Source organism: Hirundo rustica, chromosome 2 (genome assembly GCF_015227805.2).
Source record: "Hirundo rustica isolate bHirRus1 chromosome 2, bHirRus1.pri.v3, whole genome shotgun sequence".
Taxonomy (NCBI): Eukaryota; Metazoa; Chordata; class Aves; order Passeriformes; family Hirundinidae; genus Hirundo; species Hirundo rustica.
Genome location: NC_053451.1, coordinates 79,119,935 through 79,143,256, shown reverse-complemented (window position 1 = coordinate 79,143,256; position 23,322 = coordinate 79,119,935). Strand labels below are relative to the sequence as shown.

General features: G+C 43.2%; 1 protein-coding gene across 3 annotated transcripts in view; it reads right to left on the bottom strand.

Annotated features, from left to right (window-relative positions):
* The window catches only part of CLYBL (citramalyl-CoA lyase), a 172,257-nt gene that overhangs the window by 64,108 nt on the left and 84,827 nt on the right, over positions 1-23,322 (bottom strand). For all 3 annotated transcript variants that reach the window (XM_058419445.1, XM_058419446.1, XM_040056475.2), the window contains exon 2: positions 20,347-20,536. In XM_058419445.1, the coding sequence (XP_058275428.1) occupies positions 20,347-20,536 (190 nt within the window). The remainder of the gene's footprint in view (positions 1-20,346; positions 20,537-23,322) is intronic.

Here is a 23,322-nt window from a genome sequence, read left to right as displayed (position 1 = left end):
TCCTAGCTGGGTAAAGAAGAAGACAGGAGAGAAGTAGCTGCCACCATGATTTCATGAGTATTACTCAGCATAGGTGAAGCTGCTCCTGAAATACAATCTCCAGCCTTGGCCACTTACTTCCAGAGAGGTGTTGAGAGACTGTGGAGGGCAGCCAAGATGTGAGAAAGCTTTTGACACTGCTGCATAAAGCAACTTCAAATAAAATGTGCTAATGCGACAAACAATCCCAAATGGAAGTTCTAGTTTCCCCTGCCAGATACATTCAACAGTAAAACAAATAAAAAAGGACACAATTCTGTAAATGCTCTGCTTTACTCAAGGAATTGGGTTTGATAGCCATAGCAAATTTACTACACATACTAAGTTTACTAAGCACTTATGGAATTCAGGGTGTGAGAAAGCCACTGGTCTGGCTGACAAAGTGGGAACTTCCTGTGTGTAACTAGCCCATTAAAAAGGTAGCACAAGTTCTCTTTTCTTGAAGAGTGAGAGTAAAAAAAGGGCAGCCCCACGTGAAACTTGCCCCAGGCAAGATTTCATTGAGCTGAGAGGCTGCAGCTCTGTTCCACTGCTCCTTAGCAGCACTTCATGTGCTTCCCTAGCAGTTCCTTAGACCCTGTCCTCCATTTGGACCACACTGGAAAAGAGAGCCTCCTTACCTCCAGCTACAGGGGACACAACCAACTCATAGATGTCGCTTCTGCCATTATCTGAAATTCCTGCCACTATCCATTAAATATGCACAATGTACATTATTATTCTAATATTTTTATTGTCTGCTTAGTCTGCTTTCCAAGACTATGTAGCTTTGAAAGGTGAGACTTGTGGCTCTGTTCAACACTATCAGCACAATGAAATCGCAGAGATTCCATGGCAAAAAAAAAAAATGGGGGGGGGGGTGCAAAGTCTTCGAGAGCTCTTGCTTATGGCAAAGAGCTGCTGCTCTTCCTGCAGGAAACATCACCCCCATGAAGGCTTGAGCCAAGCAGTGTTTTACTATGTAGCACCACACCTCAATGAAGAGGTGGATGTAGAAAGAGGTAATGTCTGCTGAGCAGGAATGGGAATTGCTGTCAGATGCTAGAAGCCAGCTGCTCTTTCTGCTAGTTTCTGTCAATTCACATCAAGCACTACTCAGAGGTTGCTCAGCGCATGAATCACCTCTAGCTACAAAATAAAGCATATGTGTGCAGGGCTGCTTGTAACAGCCTCAAGCACTGAAAACCACAATCCACCTTCACATTTCTGGGCATTTCTTTTTCTCCTCAGCACTTCCACTGTACCTCATGGATGATAAGCAAATTTGACAACATGAAGCCAGATTTGGAGGTCAGGTGCGCTGACTGACAATGCTCAGGCTATGCTGCTGTTGTTTTCCACGTTGGCCCCGAACCAGCTTCTACAAAGCATCTACTCCAGAAAAACACATACTCAGATACAAGAGTGCTGGGTGGCAGAGTCAAGCATCTTTCATTTCTCCCTCCCCATTTAACGACCTCTTTCACAGTCAGACAAGCAGCCAGCCACAGCAGGCATAGGATCATCTGGAGGAAGGGTCTTCTGCTCAGTAAGCCCATTGCTCCCTTGCATCTCCATCTCTCAGTTCCAGAGACTGAAGGCAGTCTCTGAGTATGAGTATCCAGTCAGGTGATGTGGCTGCAACTCCCTGGTCATATAACAGCCTCATTCCACATAATCTTTCTTTTTTTCTCATTTGACAGCTGCTTCCATATGAAAAATGAAGAGCTAAGCCTATTGACACAAGCTGAGAAGATAGAGGAACATTTAAAAAGCAACCCTTCTTATGGGCCAAGTCTGTATACCTTCCAACTCTGACAGCAAACCTGGAAACAAAATGCCGTAGCATTGCTCATTACTTAAGGGGGAAGGAAATATAGATCCTTTATCAAGGACCGTGTGATTCTGGGAGACATCAAGTTCATGTCCTTCCTGATGTGAGAAATCACAGGCACATTGTACTCCCGTTTCTCTGAATATTCTCAGTATCTCAGAGGGCTGTGGCAATGGCTAAAAGATCCCTGTGTGCTTTAAAGCACCAGGCTTACGGTCTATTGCACATGGAATAAAAAAACACATCTGGAGGACAGATTTTTGAAAAAGAGCCACAACAGAGGGTGAACAACTATTTCCCATTGCTATTAGGGTTCTTATCATTGGTGCAAAATGCACAAAACAGAGTATAAATCTTGGTCCTGTTGATGCCAAATGATGTGAGTTTTCCCACTGAAATAATGGTTCCAAGGCTCTTCCTCATGACACTGCCTTCAGAGGAGGATGGACAGTTTGGCAACATAGATATTTCACACTCTTATTTGTAATTATTGAAATTCTCTCTTGTCCTAGGTTACAATGTAAAATGTGCCCAAAGTATGTATTCTATCACCATCTACATGAAATGTTGTTGTGCACCACTGTTTCCCGTGCCCCCTCCCTCCAGACTATCTTCTGTTAATGGCCCATCAATGCCGTCCTGCATGACTCATAGATAACTCTCCCCAGGAGCTATCTCTGTTTAATAGGCAATCAAGGACCCATTGCAAAACTGATAAAATGATATCAGTCCATTGTGAGATGCTCCGCCCAGGGGGAGGAGCCAAGCATTCCCACCTGGATATAATCGGGGCCTTGGGACAGCACAGGCAGCCTTACCCACTGGATTCCCAGAGGACAAGAGCTACCAGACCTTTCTGCAAGAACACTGCTTCAACAAGACCACTTCATCTGGACTGCCACCACCACGGTTTCAGGTTGTATTCTGACTCTGTCAGTGATCTTTTGTACCATTGCATGTGTTTTATTTTATTTTATTTTTTTTTTTCCTCTCCTATTAAATTGTTTTTTTCTGACTTGGAGTCTCTCGCTGGTTTTGCCTTCAAGCCAGCACATATATTTTGGTGCCCAACGTGGGGCAGGAGGTACTGAGAAAAGTCAGAATTACAATTTTGTAGTGAGGAAAAAAGAAACAGCTGTCCGCTATGATGCTCAACATGCTTTCATATATCTTATACCTAGCTCTCTACATTTTCCCACACATGGGGCAGTATTTGCCGGTCTTAATGCTCATGTGTAGACCAGGGTATGGTACCAGAATTGCTGTATTGGTCTATTATGTTTATTGTATGATAACCTCTGAGGCAATGAGCATCATTCGGAATATATACTCTATTTTGTGTTCTTGTCCTGGTCCAGAATGCTACATCTGGGCTCTCAATAATCGCACCCAGCCCCTGTGGGGAGGGGTAAAGAATGATTTTTTCCAGTCTTTTAGGTATGGCACAGCAGTTTTCAAAAGTATTGAGTTCTCTCTAGGTGCCAAGGACAGCATAATATTGTTGTTAGTTCTGCTTTGCCTTCTCTGCACGGCCTGCACCATGTTTAGAAATCAAACACTACATGGGGTGGTGCAGCGTCTCCTTGAGGAGGAGGGAAAAAGAAACAAATGCAAAACAATTGCATCCGTGTCTACACAAACTGTCGTAGAGGAAACAGGAACCGCATCTATGCAGACTGTCACAGAAGAGAAAAGAACCAAAAACAAGGCAACAGTTTCTGCATCTACTCAGACCATCACAGAAGAGAAAGGAACCAAAAACAAAGCAACAGTTTCTGCATCTACTCAGACCATCACAGAGGAGAAAGGAACCAAAAACAAAGCAACAGTGTCAGTGTCTACACAAGCTGTCACAGAGGAGAAAGAAACCAAAAGTGCCATCAGCATCTCCACACAAACTGTCACCGAAGCAGAACAACCTAAACCAGTGGCAGTTGCCCCTGTTCAGAAGAAGAAATCAAAGAGCAAATCAGTCCGCATAATGACTGATGAGGATGTGGCAGGACCTTCGCACCCAGCAGAAGAGACAGAACCAGAGATCATCACCCGCTCTCTATCCCTGGGTGAACTGCGTGACCTGCGGAGGGAATTCACCCGCCAGACAAACGAGTCCATCCTAACCTGGCTGCTCCGCATCTGGGACGCTGCAGCCAATGACACCATTCTGGATGGAAGTGAGGCCAGGCAACTGGGATCGCTGTCTCGGGATGTGGTCATTGACCAGGGGATCGGGAGAACCCAACAAACTCTCAGCCTCTGGCGGCGACTGCTAACAAGTGTGAGGGACAGATACCTTTGTAAAGAAGACCTCCAGGTGCACCAAGGAAAATGGAGCACAATGGAACAAGGTACCCGATGCCTGAGGGAATTGGCTGTGCTGGAGATCATTTTCTCAGAAGACGAGAGATTTCCTAAAAGCCCAGATGATGTCCAGTGCACATCGCAGATGTGGTTGAGATTTGCACGGCTTGGACCAGAGATGTACTCCCGTTACCTGGCAACGCTGCAATGGAGGGAAGGTGAGGACAAGGTGGGCGTCTTGGTCAATAAACTAAGAATTTACGAGGATACTGTCACCGCCCCATTTCGTACCCATGTCTCATCAGTGGAAACAAGGCTGGCTGAGCAAGTCCGGAGCTTGATTGAAGAGGGCCATCAGAAACTAAAAAAGGAACTTAAGGAAGAAATTTACCACATCTCGCCAGAACCAACAAGAGTCTCTGCCATTAGGAGCAGGTACCCACCAGCCAGGGAGAGAGGATACACTCCACGGGGTAACCTCTGGTCTTTTCTTCGGGAACATGGAGAAGACATGAGGAATTGGGATGGAAAACCCACCTCCTCCTTAGCAGCCCGGGTACGTGAACTGAAGAGAGAGACACCTACCACGAAGAGCTCATCTAGAGCCAACACTGCTCCAGTCTCAAAGGCACAGAACCCCAGACAGTATAAGAAGAATGATATGACTGATCCACTTGAAGGGACCTCAGAGACATATTTACAGGAAGAAAGCAACGTGTACCATGACCAGGAATAGGGGGGCCCTGCCTCTAGCCAGGTAGAGGAAAGGGACAATCGGATCTATTGGACTGTGTGGATCCGATGGCCTGGCACATCTGACCCACAAAAATATACGGCTTTGGTTGACACTGGTGCCCAATGTACCCTGATGCCATCAAGGTATGTAGGAACAGAATCCATTTCTATTTCTGGAGTGACAGGAGGGTCCCAGCAGCTGACTGTATTGGAGGCCGAAGTGAGTTTAACCGGGAATGGATGGCAAAAACACCCCATCGTGACTGGCCCAGAGGCCCCATGCATCCTTGGCATAGACTACCTCAGAAATGGATACTTCAAAGATCCAAAAGGATATCGCTGGGCTTTTGGGATAGCTGCTGTAGAGACAGAAGACATCAGACAACTGAGTACCTTGCCTGGTCTCTCAGATGACTCGTGTGCTGTGGGACTACTAAGAGTTGAAGAACAACAGGTACCAATCGCCACAACAACAGTACACCGACGGCAATACCGCACCGACAGAGACTCTGTGACTCCTATCCATGAGATGATTCGGAAACTGGAGAACCAAGGGGTGGTCAGCAAGGCTCGTTCACCTTTCAACAGCCCTATATGGCCAGTGCGTAAGTCCAGTGGAGAATGGAGACTGACTGTGGATTACCGTGCTCTGAATGAAGTCACCCCACCACTAAGTGCTGCTGTGCCAGACATGTTGGAGCTTCAGTACGAGCTAGAGTCCAAGGCAGCAAAGTGGTATGCGACCATTGATATTGCCAATGCCTTCTTCTCCATTCCTTTGGCGGCAGAGTGCAGGGCCCAGTTTGCCTTCACCTGGAAGGGCGTACAGTACACCTGGAACCGACTGCCTCAGGGGTGGAAACACAGCCCCACCATCTGCCATGGACTGATCCAGACTGCACTGGAAAAAGGTGAGGCTCCTGAACATTTACAGTACATTGATGACATCATTGTATGGGGGAACACAGCAGGGGAAGTCTTTGAGAAAGGAGAAAAGATCATCCAGATTCTGCTGAAAGCTGGTTTTGCCATTAAGCGAAGTAAAGTGAAGGGACCGGCCCAAGAAATCCAGTTCCTGGGAGTAAAGTGGCAAGATGGACGGCGGCAGATTCCCACTGAGGTCATCAATAAGATCATCGCCATGTCCCCACCGACCAGCAAGAAGGAGACACAAGCTTTCCTAGGCGCCATAGGTTTCTGGAGGATGCACATTCCTGAGTACAGCCAGATTGTGAGCCCTCTCTACCTGGTCACCCGCAAGAAGAACGATTTCCACTGGGGCCCTGAACAGCAGCAAGCCTTTGCCCAGATCAAGCAGGAGATCGCTCATGCGGTAGCCCTTGGCCCAGTGAGGACGGGACCAGAGGTGAAGAATGTGCTCTACTCAGCAGCCGGGAACAATGGCCTGTCTTGGAGTCTTTGGCAGAAGGTGCCTGGGGAGACTCGGGGCCGACCACTGGGATTCTGGAGCCGAAGCTACAGAGGATCTGAAGCCAACTACACTCCCACAGAGAAGGAAATCTTAGCCGCCTATGAAGGACTTCAAGCTGCCTCAGAAGTAATTGGCACTGAAACGCAGCTGCTTTTGGCACCTCGACTACCAGTGCTGGGATGGATGTTCAAGGGAAAGGTTCCTTCCACGCATCATGCCACTGACACCACATGGAGCAAATGGATTGCCCTCATCACACAGCGCGCCCGTATTGGAAACCCGAATCGCCCTGGGATTCTAGAAATTATAACTAACTGGCCTGAAGGTGAGACTTTTGGATTATCTTTTGAAGAAGAGGAAGAACAAGTGACACGTGCCGAGGAAGCCCCACCGTATAACGAGCTACCGGAGACTGAAAGACAATATGCCCTTTTCACTGACGGTTCCTGTCGAATTGTAGGCGCTAACCGGAAATGGAAGGCTGCAGTATGGAGCCCCACACGACGAGTTGCACAAGCTACTGAAGGACAAGGTGGATCAAGTCAAATTGCAGAACTTAAAGCCATCCAGCTAGCTTTAGATATTGCCGAACGAGAGAAGTGGCCAAGACTCTATCTCTACACCGACTCGTGGATGGTAGCTAATGCTCTGTGGGGATGGCTGAACCGCTGGAAAAAGGCCAATTGGCAGCGCAGAGGGAAACCCATCTGGGCTGCTGAGATTTGGCAAGACATCGCCGCCCGAGTAGAGAAGCTGACCGTGAAGGTTCGACACGTGGACGCACATGTGTCCAAGAGTCAGGCTAATGAAGAGCATCACAACAACGAGCAGGTGGACAAAGCCGCCAAGGTGAAAGTATCACAGGTGGATCTAGACTGGCAACACAAGGGAGAAGTATTCTTAGCCCGTTGGGCCCATGATGCGTCTGGTCATCAGGGGAGAGATGCAACATACCGATGGGCCCGTGACCGAGGGGTGGACCTTACTATGGACAACATCTCACAGGTCATCCACAACTGTGAGACCTGCGCTGCAATCAAACAGGCCAAGCGGGTAAAGCCTCTGTGGTACGGTGGACGATGGTTGAAGTACAGGTATGGGGAGGCCTGGCAGATTGACTACATCACCCTTCCCCAAACCCGCCAAGGCAAGCGCTATGTGCTAACTATGGTGGAAGCCACCACTGGATGGTTAGAGACCTACCCTGTACCTCATGCTACTGCTCGGAATACTATCTTAGGCCTTGAAAAGCAGGTCTTGTGGAGACATGGCACTCCTGAGAGAATCGAGTCAGACAATGGGACCCATTTCAAGAACGGCCTTATAAACACCTGGGCTAGAGAACATGGCATTGAATGGATATATCACATCCCTTATCATGCACCAGCTGCCGGGAAAGTTGAACGGTGCAATGGGTTACTTAAGACTACCCTGAAGGCGCTTGGTGGGGGGACTTTCAAAAATTGGGAACTGAACTTAGCAAAGGCCACCTGGATGGTCAACACTCGAGGGTCAATCAATCGAGCTGGTCCTGCCCAGTCTGAACCCTTGCACACAGTGGATGGAGATAAAGTCCCTGTGGTACACATGAAAGGCATCTTAGGAAAAACTGTTTGGATTAATCCCACATCAAGCAAAGGCAGACTCATCCGTGGGATTGTTTTTGCTCAAGGACCTGGTTCCACTTGGTGGGTAATGCAGAAAGATGGGGAAACCCGTTGTGTACCACAGGGAGACCTAATTTTAAGTGAGAACTGAGTGTAGGGTTTCATTATGTATATGTGTATATTTATCTATCTAGCTGTAAGAATGTATTAATTTAGGTATAATGTAGATGGTCATAGAATAAGGGGTGGATTATGTCCTAGGTTACAATGTAAAATGTGCCCAAAGTATGTATTCTATCACCATCTACATGAAATGTTGTTGTGCACCACTGTTTCCCGTGCCCCCTCCCTCCAGACTATCTTCTGTTAATGGCCCATCAATGCCGTCCTGCATGACTCATAGATAACTCTCCCCAGGAGCTATCTCTGTTTAATAGGCAATCAAGGACCCATTGCAAAACTGATAAAATGATATCAGTCCATTGTGAGATGCTCCGCCCAGGGGGAGGAGCCAAGCATTCCCACCTGGATATAATCGGGGCCTTGGGACAGCACAGGCAGCCTTACCCACTGGATTCCCAGAGGACAAGAGCTACCAGACCTTTCTGCAAGAACACTGCTTCAACAAGACCACTTCATCTGGACTGCCACCACCACGGTTTCAGGTTGTATTCTGACTCTGTCAGTGATCTTTTGTACCATTGCATGTGTTTTATTTTATTTTATTTTTTTTTTTTCTCTCCTATTAAATTGTTTTTTTCTGACTTGGAGTCTCTCGCTGGTTTTGCCTTCAAGCCAGCACATCTCTTTGATAAGAAAGATGAAATTTATGAGACAAGATGGAAGCCAAAAGAAGTTACTGTAAAATCTGTATTGCATCAACAACATTGAATATGATGTTGCAAAATCTAGAAGAAATTGTTTGTCATGTTTTTGTGACTGGTAAGTTTACTAAGTGGACTCTTCTTAGCCCTCCACGAAGAAGATTACTAATTTCATTATTTCAATGCTGCAACTGTGATTAAGCAAAGTCTCGGATTCTAACAACAAAACCTTTAAGTTAATTTACAGGAGATGCGTAATTCACAATTTTAGGTAATAAAAGTTTTGTTCTGCAACTATGATGTGGACAAAGCCTCTTAAATTTAAATATGACATGGTACCTACCCTTATAGCTATTCAGTCTGAGTATTGCAGGACAAGCAAGTTCATTGTCCCACTCCTGCCTTTTATCACTGCCTACAGCAACTGTCCCAGAAATTTCTTCAAAGTGTGTAAGGAGAACTTCGTCAGGGTCTCTGTGGAACAGCTCGATGGGCCTTTCAGCAAAGGGATGAGTGATCTTTCTGCACTGCTGTCAGTCTCTTCCTAGAGCTGGAATGCAAACAGCCTCCCAGGACAGGAGAAGGCCTCGGGAGCTATCCCATGCTCATTTGGATAACTGAGAATTAGCCACAAGGCACGTATAAATCAATCTGTGGGTTATATGTGAATTATCAATTGTGGGATCTCTTCCTAGTCAGTGTATTTTCTTTGTATTTGAGGCAGAACATGACCACTCCCAGATTTCACCTCATGCATATTTCACTCCATTTTTCCTTCCTGCACTATTTGTGCCATTTATCTTGTCCTATATTCACTTTCTTTTTTTCCCCTACTTTTGGGAAAAGCATCTAATATCCCTGTAGCATTAGTTTTTCTTTGTTAATGTCAAAAAATGTTAATCCGTGAAGACTTGCTTCCTAGATAATGTTAATTCAGCTGCCAGTTTTATAATAGGATTATGCTTTCCAGGATTTAAAAATCCCACTTGTTAGGTACAAAACAGACTTCTACTAACAGCTATAAAATCTAATTTAATCCCTATTGGCATTAACTAAATAGCTGAGGTATAATTTCTATCTAGCTGCACTTAACACCCTGCTATTGCCATAAATATATAAAATTCCCTTTGAAGTTATAAAAGAAACTGTTTGCTAGGATAAACAGGGTCTCGTGAGTCCAATCATATGTTATCTCCAAGGCATAACAAATGTTGTTTACATATTGTAAGGATTTTGTGGACAGCGTATTTAAACAGATTCATCCATGTTTACATGTATTAATTTGCCCTTTTTCTCAAGAAAATGCATACTAAATTATGATCTATAAATATTCTATTTAAAAATAATTGGTTAATGAGTGGAAGATTTGGTCTGTGTGGAATCAAAGCTTAAAATGTAACCAATAACCTGACTAAGCTGGAAGAAAATACCAATTTGTTCCACATATCCCCTTTTAACACACAATTGTACAGTGAAACCTTAGAAGATAAAGTTATTTTAAGTCTGGCATAGAAGCAGCTATTTTGAGGCAATGTAGCAAGAGGCTGTAACAAGTAAGGAGGAAAGAATGAGCAAGCCATGGTTTATAATCATCCTAAAATGAACAGCCAGGATCTTTATAACCACTTGCTCCCAAATGAGGAACAACCCAAGGATTTATGGTCTTTTGCAGCTCAGTGATCAAAATAAAGAAAAGTATTTATAATTATTTTCTCCCAGTCTTGAAATAACTGGTAAGTACATTGTTCTGGAGAGGGTAGCCCTACTGCACTGCAGTGAAAGAAGGATAGCAAAAGAGTCATTACAGCGATCCACAGTAGGCAGCACTATGTTATGCAGGAGTTAAACCAGCAATCTCAGAGCAATCAAGCTGCCTTAAAGATAGAAATTGTTAGTCAAACTCAGAAAACACTAGAATTTCATTTATGCTTTCAAAAAGATGCAAAGTGCTGATCAGACTCCATTTTGTGATATTATAGCCAAAAAGAAAGATGAGCAACCCTGGCAAAGCAGCTGACATTAACATCCGAATCTGTAGGCTGGCTTTGCAAATGTGTGCAGTTGTTTTTGGAGAGTTATACAATATACTTTGGACAGTACATTTAGATATGCTAACAACTGCACATGCTCCATACAGCTATAAAAACCACTGTCAAAACAGCAACTTTTCAAATGCAGCTGGATGTTTTGACTTACCCATAATGAAGAAAAAAACTGGCAAGTTTTTCACTCCTTTGTAAAGGAATTTCTTGCTTGGAAGCCCAAACTCTGGGCGTGGCAATGTGTAACCTAGGGATGCATTAAGAGCTCTCAAGCCCTTGGAGCCTACTGCATACTATGGAGCCAGCAGAGCTGTGCAGGTTTAGATGGGAATAAAAAAATGCATATAGTTCCTAATGTTCCATCCCCATTTGTTATGGCTTTTACAATAGGGACTAGAAAAATCACAAGACTTGCATATTGTGTTTAATTCTGTATGTGAGTGCACATTAGATTTGTGGCTCTGGATACCCTCCACTATCAGTGAGCCAGAGATTTTGGGTATCAGCTTTATGCACCAAAAGTGTATTCTTTTGGTGTATAAAGTACAGCTTTAGAATCTTTCAGAATTTGGAGAAGAAAGTAATTCACAGAATATGTAAAAACCAGAGATAAACTGCTCCACTCCAAGTTAAAGGGATGTAATGGCATGGGTTTGATTCACGGTGGAAATAAAAGGCTGGCTTTAGATGGTTCTATGCTTATTTTGCAACTAACACAGTTCACATGCCTTCAATTCAATATATGGTGGTGTATAGGAGGAAGAAGCTCAAACTCCCTAAGGACTTAATTCTGAGTTACTAATTTAGACACAAATGTCCTTAATTCATTGTGAAATGTTATCTGAATAAGGACAGCAGAATCCATAGCACCGTCAGTATTGTGGACACCTGCACATACAGTGGAAGGAAATGAGGCTTTTGTATAGGTACTGCTGGTACCACCACTGAGTGCTGGGATCTTTTTATCTGGTCTCCAGAAGAATAGTGGATGAGCCCAAAGATACAGATGTTAAACATCATATTTTTGGGGAATCTTGGCAGGTGTCAGCTGCCAACATTCCCAAGCCTAGCCATGACAACACACACCCTCACCTTCATTTGCAACTTCCATGTATATGGTTATGCTGTTTCTCCACCTGACATCAAAAATTACTTTCTCTTACCCAGCATCTCACCACATAACTACCTAATAACACTACTAAACCCCAGGTGGACATGTATTGTTTAAACAGTTTGGTAAAATAAACCACAGACTTCCCCATAATCTTCTGAGTATCTTAAGAGGTTCTTCTTACTCTTCAGTGGGACAGATCCAGCTTTGATGGCACCAATGCACTGGGAAAAGTACCATGCATTTCCACCTTTCCTTCCCTACCTATCTTGCCCAAATCAGACCACAGGACCACTGTACCACTGGCTGTGACCACAGAGAGAAGTTGTAGAAAAGTTTACCAAAGAGGGCAAGGGCTGTATTCTCTGTGTGTCCTACCACTTTCTGGTCCACGTCCCTACTAATGGGGTCTGTGGGTTTCCTCACTCTTCATCTTCTACTCTGTTTTCGAAGTGTGGGCCTTGCAATGAGGAAGAATAAGCAGGGTGGACTACTGGCTATATGAAATCTTAAGTTCAAGAGTATAATGAAATCTTAAGTTCAAGACTAAGTTTCAAGATTAACTGCAATAGAAACTTGGATACACAAACACATTCCAGCCTACTCGCTGCCAACAAAAAAAGCAAAGGAGATCTGGAGCAAACAGTGTTAAGTGCTGAGTACCCCTGTGACTGAGACAGGGGCAGTACCTTTATCGTTTCCTCAAGACTGGTGCCATTGCAGCCCTGAAAATGCAACACAACGCAACAACACAGCACATGGCTTTGCACACACAAAAAAGCGCCCAAATTTGATCCCACAGATTGTTTTTCAGCTACCCACGTAAACTGAACTTTTTAGTCCTAGCTTGGTTTTCTGAAGCGCACTTGAAACTCAACAGTTCCCATCAAACTAAGTGATAGGTGCTCAATGGCTGTGCAGCCAGGTCCTTCCTGCTACGAGAACAGGTGAAATACTGAAACTTGGTCCAGAAATGTGTAGCAACACATTCTAGTCCTGCAGTTAGCCTTCAGTACCCAAGTGTGCTGATGTGCCTGCAGACAGCCAGCTACACAAAAGCTGAAGGACTGTGACTTACAAGTCCATGCAAATATTAACTGTGTATTTTAAAATATTTTCCCAGGTCTATTAATGTATTCCTGTCTGAAATCTCTGTTAATACTGAGCCAAGACATTTTCCCAAAGTTTCTAGACATCGTTCTGTCAGCAGTAATAGTTGTATCAGTACATGTCCGAGTCAAACTTAATTGGATACATCTGAATCAGTGGAAAAGAAATAACTGGCAATTCAAAGGCTCTGCTCGAAGAGAAACAGGCATTACTGAGCTCATTAAGAAGAAAATTGCTGAATATTGCAATCTCCTTATGAATCCTCAAATCTTTATGTAAGGAAGATGATTGGCTTGTAGAGTAAAACAATAGGAACAAAAACTTTTATTGTCACAGTCAGTACTCAGGAGTGGCAGTTCTTCCAGGACCATGGTGGGATTAATGAGGAAATGAAAACACTTTACAACTTCCATAAAAATGTATATTCATCAGAACTCTTCAAGGATCAAAAAGGCCTTGCAGAGTTTCACCATACAGTTCAGCTTCCCTACAATAAACCAGAGAGACTTTTGGACTCCCCAATTCCTACAGAAGAAATTTCCCAAGCTACTCAGACTTTTAATAATGGCAAGCCACTGGGGAAAGCAGCATTCCCATTTTAATTTTGTGCATCTTTTGAAGAGAAGTCACCCTACTATGCGCCTGTGTACATTTAATCATTCTCTACACACTTTATCAGCAAGCCTTCTCCCTGTAGGAGGAATACAATTAGGTACAGTACTAATTTATTATAAATAAAGCAAAGACCTGGTAAAATAACCTAGTTATCAATGTTTCATGCAACGGTGCCTATGAAGTACTAGCTAACAGTCTCACTATGAGCCTAGAGAAATACCTGCAGCATTGATAAATCCTAACACGGCTTTATTAAAAAAAAAAAAAAAAAAAAAAAAAGAGAGAGAGAGAGAGAGATTATCATAATATAATACAGAAAAACTGTTGGTTTTAATTGAAGTAACTAGAGATTTATGGAAACCAACAGGAGATTTCTTCCACTAATACTATAAAATCCTTCAATAATATCAATAAGGAAATTAATCTCAACAAAGAAAGCCTCAAATTTTTTTTTTGTATACCACACTGACCCATTTTATGTATTTATCTCCACCCCCGAATTTAGTTGAAGTGTTGTTTTATATGCAAGAGACTCTTGTCATCAATGATAAGGAATAAAAAGGTCAGAAGGTATCAGATTAAGGGGAAAATGGTAGGCAAGGATGCCCTCTCTCTGGCGTTCTGACCCCAGGATCAGATCACTAGAGAGATGGAGGAGGCATTCTCACAGGGAGAAATCTCCATAAAATCAGCATGTTTGTGGATGATCTGCTCTTTAATGAACTAAGAGTCATCTCTTACATATGTGTTATTCATAATGGAACACTTTGAAAGGTGGCCAGACTTTAATCCTATTTTTTAGAACAGACAATTCAAAAGAATTAACTGATTTTTCCTTCTTCCATGACAGAGCACGACCAGTTTTTAAGTGGCTTCATGATATTAGGTAGGAACACATTTATGCTATGATTCTAAGAGGACATGCTTCAGATTAGTCAAATAGGTCCTTCCCTATACCTCCCCTTAACACAACCAAACTTCCCCTCACTGCTGAGGAAACTGGGGAGAACAGGAGAGGCTCAGGAGCCACCATTCCCCTCTCAAGGAAAGGACATGGGGAAAGGACAGAGCTGAGGCTTCCTCTTCACCAGCTTCTCTTGCTTAAGTGCTGGAGGAAAGACCAAATTTTTTCTAAAGAGACAAAGAGACATAATGACAATTCACATTAAATAAAGCTTAGGAGCTTAAACTCTAATCAGTCTGACATAATTTTACAGTGCAGCCCTGAATATCAATATTTTTTTATTGGATGAATGAGGTGTATATAGTTCTCAAGGATCAACAATAAAATTCCCCATTTTCAAGTGTTTTATGTTAAAGGAGTGCACAGACGTTTCTCAGCCATATGTACACTCCAAGGGATTGCTTTTACACCTCTGATACAAAAAAAAAACATGAGCAGAGGGAACATGGGGCTTTGTTTTGATTCTTAATTATAACACTGGCATTCCCATTGGAAAGAAAAGGCCAAATCCTAGCACTTTCAAAATTTGCCTGAGAGAATTTTCAAAGGCCATCTTTGGCAGGAGGGGGAGTGCCCTACCTGGCCTGATGGCACACTAAAGGGAGCTGCAGAGTGCACTGCATTATCCCAGTTTTTCAAAACCACCCTGCAGACCACAAACAAGATAAAGCCACAAACAGCATTGGTTTGGAGACATCAAAATTCTCCAAAATTCTTGCCAAGGACTCAGAAAGATACATAAAGAGTACAGTAGCAACCCCAACTGTTCTCTTGCTAAGCTGACCTGGCAGTTAACACTTCCTGGATGCTCTGAAGAACAGCACCACCAAGACAGGATCCTGATGGAAAAAAAATGCAGATCTAGAAAACTCTCTTGTGAGGGCAGTAATTTTACATAACCCATGGGAACTAAAAACAAAATCTTGGCTCACTATGTCCTTGGAAAATGAACGCACTGACATCGAAATCTTCCTTACTCCAACAGGAAAACGTTTCCACCTGATAATAGACCCACCTGACCTACAAGCACAGTGAGTAATGCAGCTCTACAGAGGAAAGCTATAGCAGGGACTGCTGGCTTGGCTGAGAGCCCTTGAGACAACTCAGCTCCTACATAGAGATCTTTCAATTTCATAAGATGTAATTCAGCTTGCTGGCTTATATGAATCATACAAGCCTGTCTATGCAGCCATTTAAAAAATCTTTTTATTTTTTACAATCAAAATGAAGGTATATTCAGACTTCTTCCTGTGAAGAGCGGAAATAGATACAGGCTATTTTTGCAACTAAGAGTGTGATGCATTTGTGACCTTTAAACACTGCAATCTGTATTATTTCTAATTTTACAGTTTTCGATTTTTTATTTGAACTGTTCACTTTAAAACATCATGAAGCCCGTAATTCTGAGTAATTTCTTTTGAATGTATAACAACACTTGAGAAACTTCACATGTACATCAGTGACAAAGAAATCCTATCTTTATCTGTGAATAGTACCTCAGGGAAGGTAACTTCCCTTTACTAATATTCAATTGTTCCCACAATCAAAACTTAAATTTCTGTTGCAGAAATACCCAATGTTTTTCAGAGTCAGAAGCCTTGAGAGGCAGCTGACAGTCTACATCGTGTGACACTATGCATCTGAACCTCTAAAAACAGCATGTGGATCCCCAGCCAGGATTTGAGAACACCATGACTTGTAGGGTATGGTCAGCAAGGCTAAAGCTACCTTTGTAAAAGAAAATTTCAGCAACACCAGCGTATCTTCCTATCACCTTTCCTGTTCTGACTTTTTGAAGACCTCCTACTGCTCTGCCTGGCCCCAAAGGTGTTGCGAAAGCCCCTGTGCTACTCACACCCAGGATCAGGTCTAACCCTACATTCAGGGTTAGTACTCAGCATACTATAACAACTTTGCTTTTTAGCCATTTCTTCCCACTGGTTCTCCTCAGAAAATTCACTGAATTTTTTTTTTCCTAGTGGATGCTGTGGGGTTGTTTCAGTTTTTCTGATTGAGTCAAAATATCAGATAGAAAACAAGATTGAAAAGAAGGAGAAAGACATGACATCTGGAGTTGTGGTCAGTGCCGCAGCTCTTGAAGGTAAGAAATGCAGGCACAGAAATAGTGAGGAGATTAGGGTATGGGCATGGGTTCCCCTCTTCTGGCGCTCTCTGTAGAAAACATAATTGTGAGGGTAAGGCACAGGAAAGAAGAACTTTCAAAACTTCATTGAGAGAAAATATTGTATAGAAAATAGTTAAATATTTTTATTTTATGGCTGCAGCTTCCAAAGCTGCTACTGCAACCAAATTCAGTTTTGCAAATGTTACCAGTTTCAGTACTAGGAATCTCATCTTCCTCATTTCCTTCTGAATGAGCAAGCAAATAGAACTGCTGACATGCCAGATTATTATCTGTCAAATTTTAACTTAATCCTAATATAAACCACACAGCATCTTGTTAAAATAGACCCATCAGATGTGGTTCAAACTTGCTGCTTGGACTTCATGCAAATGAAGATCAGTAGACAAGCAAGTTTGGCCCAAGGCACTGTGAACCTTCAGTCAGGTCCTGGTTTTCCCCAAATTCAACATTTCTGCAGCAGTTGGAAGGAAGTTCATAAAGTAGCATTTTAAGTAATATAAGACACAGCAATTAATAGTCAAATTCATCAGTACTATTTAAGAATAATGAATAAAGGACAGACTCAATGTTGCTGTGTTTCCTAGTAGGTTTTTTCCCCCTCAGTTTGAAATGACCCATTTGCAACGGGCCACTGAACACTGTACTTCAATGCATGTTCTTGACATATCTTTCACACAAAGTCTCCAAACACCTCATAAACATTAATTAATTAAGCTGCAGGAGCAATAATAATTTCAGCTTCACATTCATAGAACCTAAATCTCAAACTCTTCCTGAATATCTGTGGCAGATCTAAAAATGAAATTCAAACTTCCAATCACTTTGAATTAGGCTTCTTTACTAAATCGTGCAATCACAGTCTAATTCAGGTTGGAAGAGATCCCAGGAGATCACCTCAAAACAGTATTAACTACTGCTCTACACCAGGCTGATCACAACTTCATCCAGCCAAGGCTTGAATACCCTCAGGGAGGGAGGATACACCACCGATGGACAATCTCTTCTGGTCTCTGACTAACTGCATGAGTAAGACATTTTTCCCTTGTCTCCAGTCAGCAACTCCCCTGATGCAACCTGTGCCTGTTTTTTTTTTTTTTTTTTTCCTGCACCATTTCTGAGCTCCTCTGAGAAGAGCCTGGCTCTGCACCCCTTCAGCTCCTCTCAGGAAGCAAAGCATCCATCAAGACCCAAACTTAGCCATCTCATCTACAGGATGAAGAAACTCAGCCCCTCAGCCTCTCCTCCAGTGCCATGATCAGCCTAATGGCCCTTCATGGGCTCCTTCCTGTTGGTCAGCCTCTCTCTTGTTCTGGGATCCACAGATTGGCACAGGGACTCCACAAAGAGACTGCTGAAATCAAGTGGAGGGGAAAGACCCCTTCCCTGGACCTGCAGGGTGCAGCTGTGCCAGCAAGGCCCCAGGGGTGGTTGGCCACCCTTGCTGCAAGGACATGTCCCTGACCCTGGTGCAGCTTGTAGCACCATAGCACCCAGGGCCTTTTGGGCAGAGGTGCCTTTCTCTCTTCAGAGTCTTCAGGAACAGCCCCCAGCCTTGACCTTTCAGTGATGACAGACGGCAGCTTCATGATGACCCACGACAGCTCCCTCAGAGCCCTCCAGTGTGTCCTGTCTGGTCCAATAGACCACCTTATTTAAATAGACCATAACTCCATCTTCCCCTACTGTGACTGCTCCCTCCCTCCCCTGAGTTTCGCTTCTAGGCCTGAGACTGGGCAGACTCTGACAGTAAAGCCTAGAGTTTCATGGAGCAGTGCATCCATTTGACTGGTTTTCCTTCTCATTTTTACTGCTGATACACTTGTAGTAGCCAATTCTTCTGTGCTGCTCACCCCTTACCAGTTTTGATTCCAGGCAAGCTCTGAACTTCCTCATTCTGCTCCTATGAGCCTGGACCACACTTTTCTCTTGCCTCTTGGTAGCTTGTCCCCACTTCTACGTCCTGTCTGCTTTCTTTTTGCATTTAAGCTCAGGAAGGGCTCATCTGTCGTCTCAAGTTTCCATTACCAATTTTCCCCCTAATTTCTTTGAAATCTTATACCCAGTGGCACAACTTCACTTCAACAGAGCTAGAATTTTACCACCTTTGAGAAATCACCACCATCAACTCTGTCATCTTGATAATAAAGTTTTGTTTTTCTGTCATTTTTAATTACAAATAAATGCTTATGCAATAAATTATTTGATATAATTAAACTGCACCTAAAAATACTTCCGTTTGATACACAACTACATCTTGTATCATCTTACAGCAGCAGCCACTAAAATGTGATGAAACAATGCTGATTCACTGTGACAGGAGATATAATCTTAGTCTCTCAACACAGAATTTTAGCAACTGAAAAATGCTTCCCATTCATCTTCAGCAGCACACAGGAACTTCCAGCAGTGCTATTTTCACTTTTCAGAATTAAAATAGGTACATGCAAACTCTGTAAAACTTCTCCTTTCCAACATACCTGTAAAGAGCTGAAGGTTAAAGAGAGCACTATCCAAGAGAGTCTTTCTGGAAAGCATTAACTCACAAGAAAAAGAATGGAATTAAATTTCATCCGCATTTTTGAAAGGACATGGGAAAATGTTCAAGCCTGTTTTCCTAACTTTCTGGACAAGACATTTATACTCAAATCGTAAACGCTGCTTGCTGTAGTCTGAAGCATGGACACACAGTTAGGAAAACCAACAAATATGAAAATAATGTGACAGCAAACTTACATTCCTGTTGAGAAATAGCTTTCACTAGGAAACATTTGCACCAATTTCTTGTACACATTGCTTATGATGGCTGACTTGGCAGTTACATATAAGGTTGGACTCAGTGATCTTAAAAGTCTTTTCCAACCTAAATGATTCTATGATTCTAAGATGTGGATACCAAAATGGTTACTTCTTTATATTAAAAAAAAAAAAAAAAAAAAAGTTTGCTAGTGAAATTGAATGCACGTTAGATTCATTCTCTTTTTCCACAGTTTAATGTTAACAAAAACTTGGCACAGGTACTTGACACACATCTACATCTATCTCCCACTCTCCTCTCCATCCACATTCCAAGCACTGATATGCTCAGGATCTACCTTCTCCTTCCTTGAGAAACATCCGTAACAGCATTTTCCCCCAAAAATTCATATTTTAGAAAGTATATCTTTCCAAACACCCCAAGATTCAAACTCAGACACACGCTGTTTTGCTCACAATCTGAAGATGCTTTTATTTCAATAACAAATCGCCCACCTGGTGATTCTGAACTAACGATTCCTTTCCCACTTCTCTTCTTACAGACTGTTTCTTCCTCTTCCCTAAGAAATGTGTTGCAATAATAACAGTATCTCCCACTCTTCTGTGATGACAGCTTATGCCCAGTTCTGTATTCCTGCAAATCTCCCTCTCTGCTTACTCACACGGGATCTCTTTGAGTTCTGGGTAACCAGATTTTCCCACCGCCTTCACAAAGCCTATCACTGTGACATTACTTTGTATATCTTAAGAGTTATCTTTGTCTTTCTGGTTGTCACTTCCCCAAGGCAAAGGCAATGTTTTTCCACAAGTTCTCTTTAGTGCTGATTATATCACACAGACAATTTTTAATTACCTTTCTGTTCAGAGCAACACCATCTTCACAGTCCAACACTGCACAATCTACATTTAGTGATGGGATTTTTCTTATCTTCTTTTCATCATCCGCAGGTACGTACAGCACAGCTCGCCTGGGAACATACTTGTGTGATGATGTAAAGCGATAACTAAGCTTAGGAACACCAGCTGGCAGGGGAGAATCCACCCTGTAAAAGATATTGTTGAAATTAGATTATTGGTAGCAATGCTGTAAATAATACTTGACTATATTTTAAAAGCAAAACATTCCTATCTAGATAGTGGCTGGTTTGGGGCTATTTATATATATATATTTCCCTTTGGAAGAGCCAAGTTAGGGGGATATCAGTATTAGAGTTAATTACAATATAAAACTCCAAAACCACCGTGTTCAATAGAAGCTGCAAACATAATTGAAGACCTGCCAGGGCTGAGGTTTATCCACGCAGCCTTAATTACACTGCCCATTTTGGGTGCTATAGCAAGTATGAAATACAGAAAGGTGGTGGTTGTTTTTTTCCTTGTCATAGGACTCCTCTGCAGGATGCAGACTACGCTGGGAATGGATTAGGACTGCTTTGGAGAGGAGGCTGCTATCTGCCACATTTCCTCCAGGAGCTAGATGCCACGCTGTGAACGAAGCAGAGGTCCTGGTTAAAACAAGCACAAGTTTGTGAAGTTCATTTTACAACCTTAGCATTATATCGACAAATGTATTTGCATGGAAAATTTAAATAAACAATATGGATGGAGGGGGAAATGAAGAAAACAGATGAAAACCCCATGTAGTGTGGAACCTTGCCACTCTCTTCAGACCTTCAGATCCACAGCACAGACTTCCATTGACAGAATGCATAAACCCACCAGCATCAGCAGCAGGTTTTTGGCTGTGGCGTCTTTCAGAATTTGTAAATGCTTTGTGTGCCACACTTCAGTGCAGGTGTGAGCCTTTGGTGACACATGGCTTGAGAGGATAACATCCCTGTGGCCCGTAGGTGTGAGGTCTGGGGTGGTCTCCATCACATGCAGATGTTCCTGGTGAGGGCCCAGCTAACGCACTCCAGGCAGGAGTGCACTTGGAGGCTGTGGGACTGCCAGAGGAGGCTGTTCTTGAGTGCCACGGGGAGCTTGCTTTGCTTCATAATTACAAGCACAGAGAAATAAATTATAGAGGGTGCCACTGTGTTTCTTGGCCTTCCAAAAAAAAAAATCACTCTTGCCTGCTCCCGTTCCTCCCCACTGCATGCTGTACCCCCAAGCCTATTCTGCTACATCAAAGATGAGGACAAAATTAGACAATTTACCTTCATATGAGGCACAAGGCACTCACACCATTAAATAATCCTACCATATAACACCACTATGCATTATCATGTATATAATTCAGCACTTTGAATAATGCAAAGCTTTCCTAGCACCATGCTGAACATGTCATTATCGCATCATGTCAGGGACCCATGCATCATTTTCCTATGCCCCTCTTAATAATGCTTCCCGAGTTGCTAGACTTGGACAGCACACGGCTACACATACACGTGGGTTTTCTTCAAAGCAAACATGACTAACACTCTCAAATGCTCGGAAATTAGTTCAGTCAATCTAAATCAGAGCCAATGCGGAATGTCACTGCCAGACCGCTGTAATACTCGCCTTTCTAAGCTGAATCCGTTGAGGAACCCTCTCTTTCCAGAGAGTGTGCACCCTAAAAGCTGAATGTGGAACTTGGGTCAAAAGTATGAAGAAAGCTTTTATCATATTTTACCTCAGTAAACTAAATCGAAAAGGAAAACTATTCCGTCATCTCACCTGCTGCATCTCTCCCTGTCCTGTGTGGATCCACTTTAAGAGCCTACAAAAACCACTGCCAGGCTCTTCTGGTAATGCTTAATTCAGTTCAAGAAATGGAACGCCTTGGCAGTTAAACAGAAACCATTTTATTAAAAGTGCCAGTGTTACCCTTGTTAATAACAGCAACAGCTTCAAGACTCGGGTGGTGGAGGTCCTATCAACACCCGGAGACACGCAACTGAGATCCACGGAGCCCCTCCAAAGTACTGTCTTTGCCTCTCTCTCACAAACTACTTCACATTTCCTGCTTCAGCCTGAAGTGGGGATGGTAACAGAACTTGTGGCAACTCAAGTGGCTGCTAGACAAATCCACTTAATCTCATTTTCTTGCAGTAGTACACTTCGGGAGAGCAAGGACTAGGTGGAAGAGTGGTTTATCTCAAACGGGAAGAGGAGGATCTTTTTTCAGTGTGACACAGAGGTCAGTAAAGAAGTCTGCAGTCCTTCCCTAAACATATATGAGAGAACAAAAGTGATTAGTTTCTATTCTCTTTCTCTGATGGCTTCAGCCTTGTGGTTCCCAAGGGTACAAAGGAGTCAAAGAGCTCAGCCCATTAATAGTTAACTCCAGCCTAGAGCCAAGCAGCCCCTGAAGCACCCTTAATGACTGCCTCTCACCAACCCTCCAACCCGACAGAAACCTGATAGACGTGGCTAACACCATAATCTCAGAGCATGCTGAGATGAGATGTATCTTCTGTCACACATGTTTCCCAGGATTTCTTCTGGGCTGTCATCAAACCCAGGGCTGTTTGACCAGCCGTTTTCCCTCTCGCTGCGGCGCTCACAAAGGCAGCCCTGCTCCGCATACCACACGCAAACGGCGTGCAGTGTTGCGCAGGTGAAAGCACCATTACCTGCGGACCAGATTTAGTCGGGTGTCACCATCCAGGTCTGTGCAATTGTGCATAGATGGAGGGGCAGAACAGCTTCCTCATCAGACCATCTGACTCCAAAGAAGTGATAGACTTAATCCATTAAAATGCCATCACTTAATAGGCTTAATGCTGGAGATGCTACTGCCTGGTGCCTATTGGTATCTCCTCCTCAGCTAAACAACTTTTAGCCATGAGCTCAAACAACAGGTTTCTCAGGTCACAAATTATTATTATTAAAAATATACTGT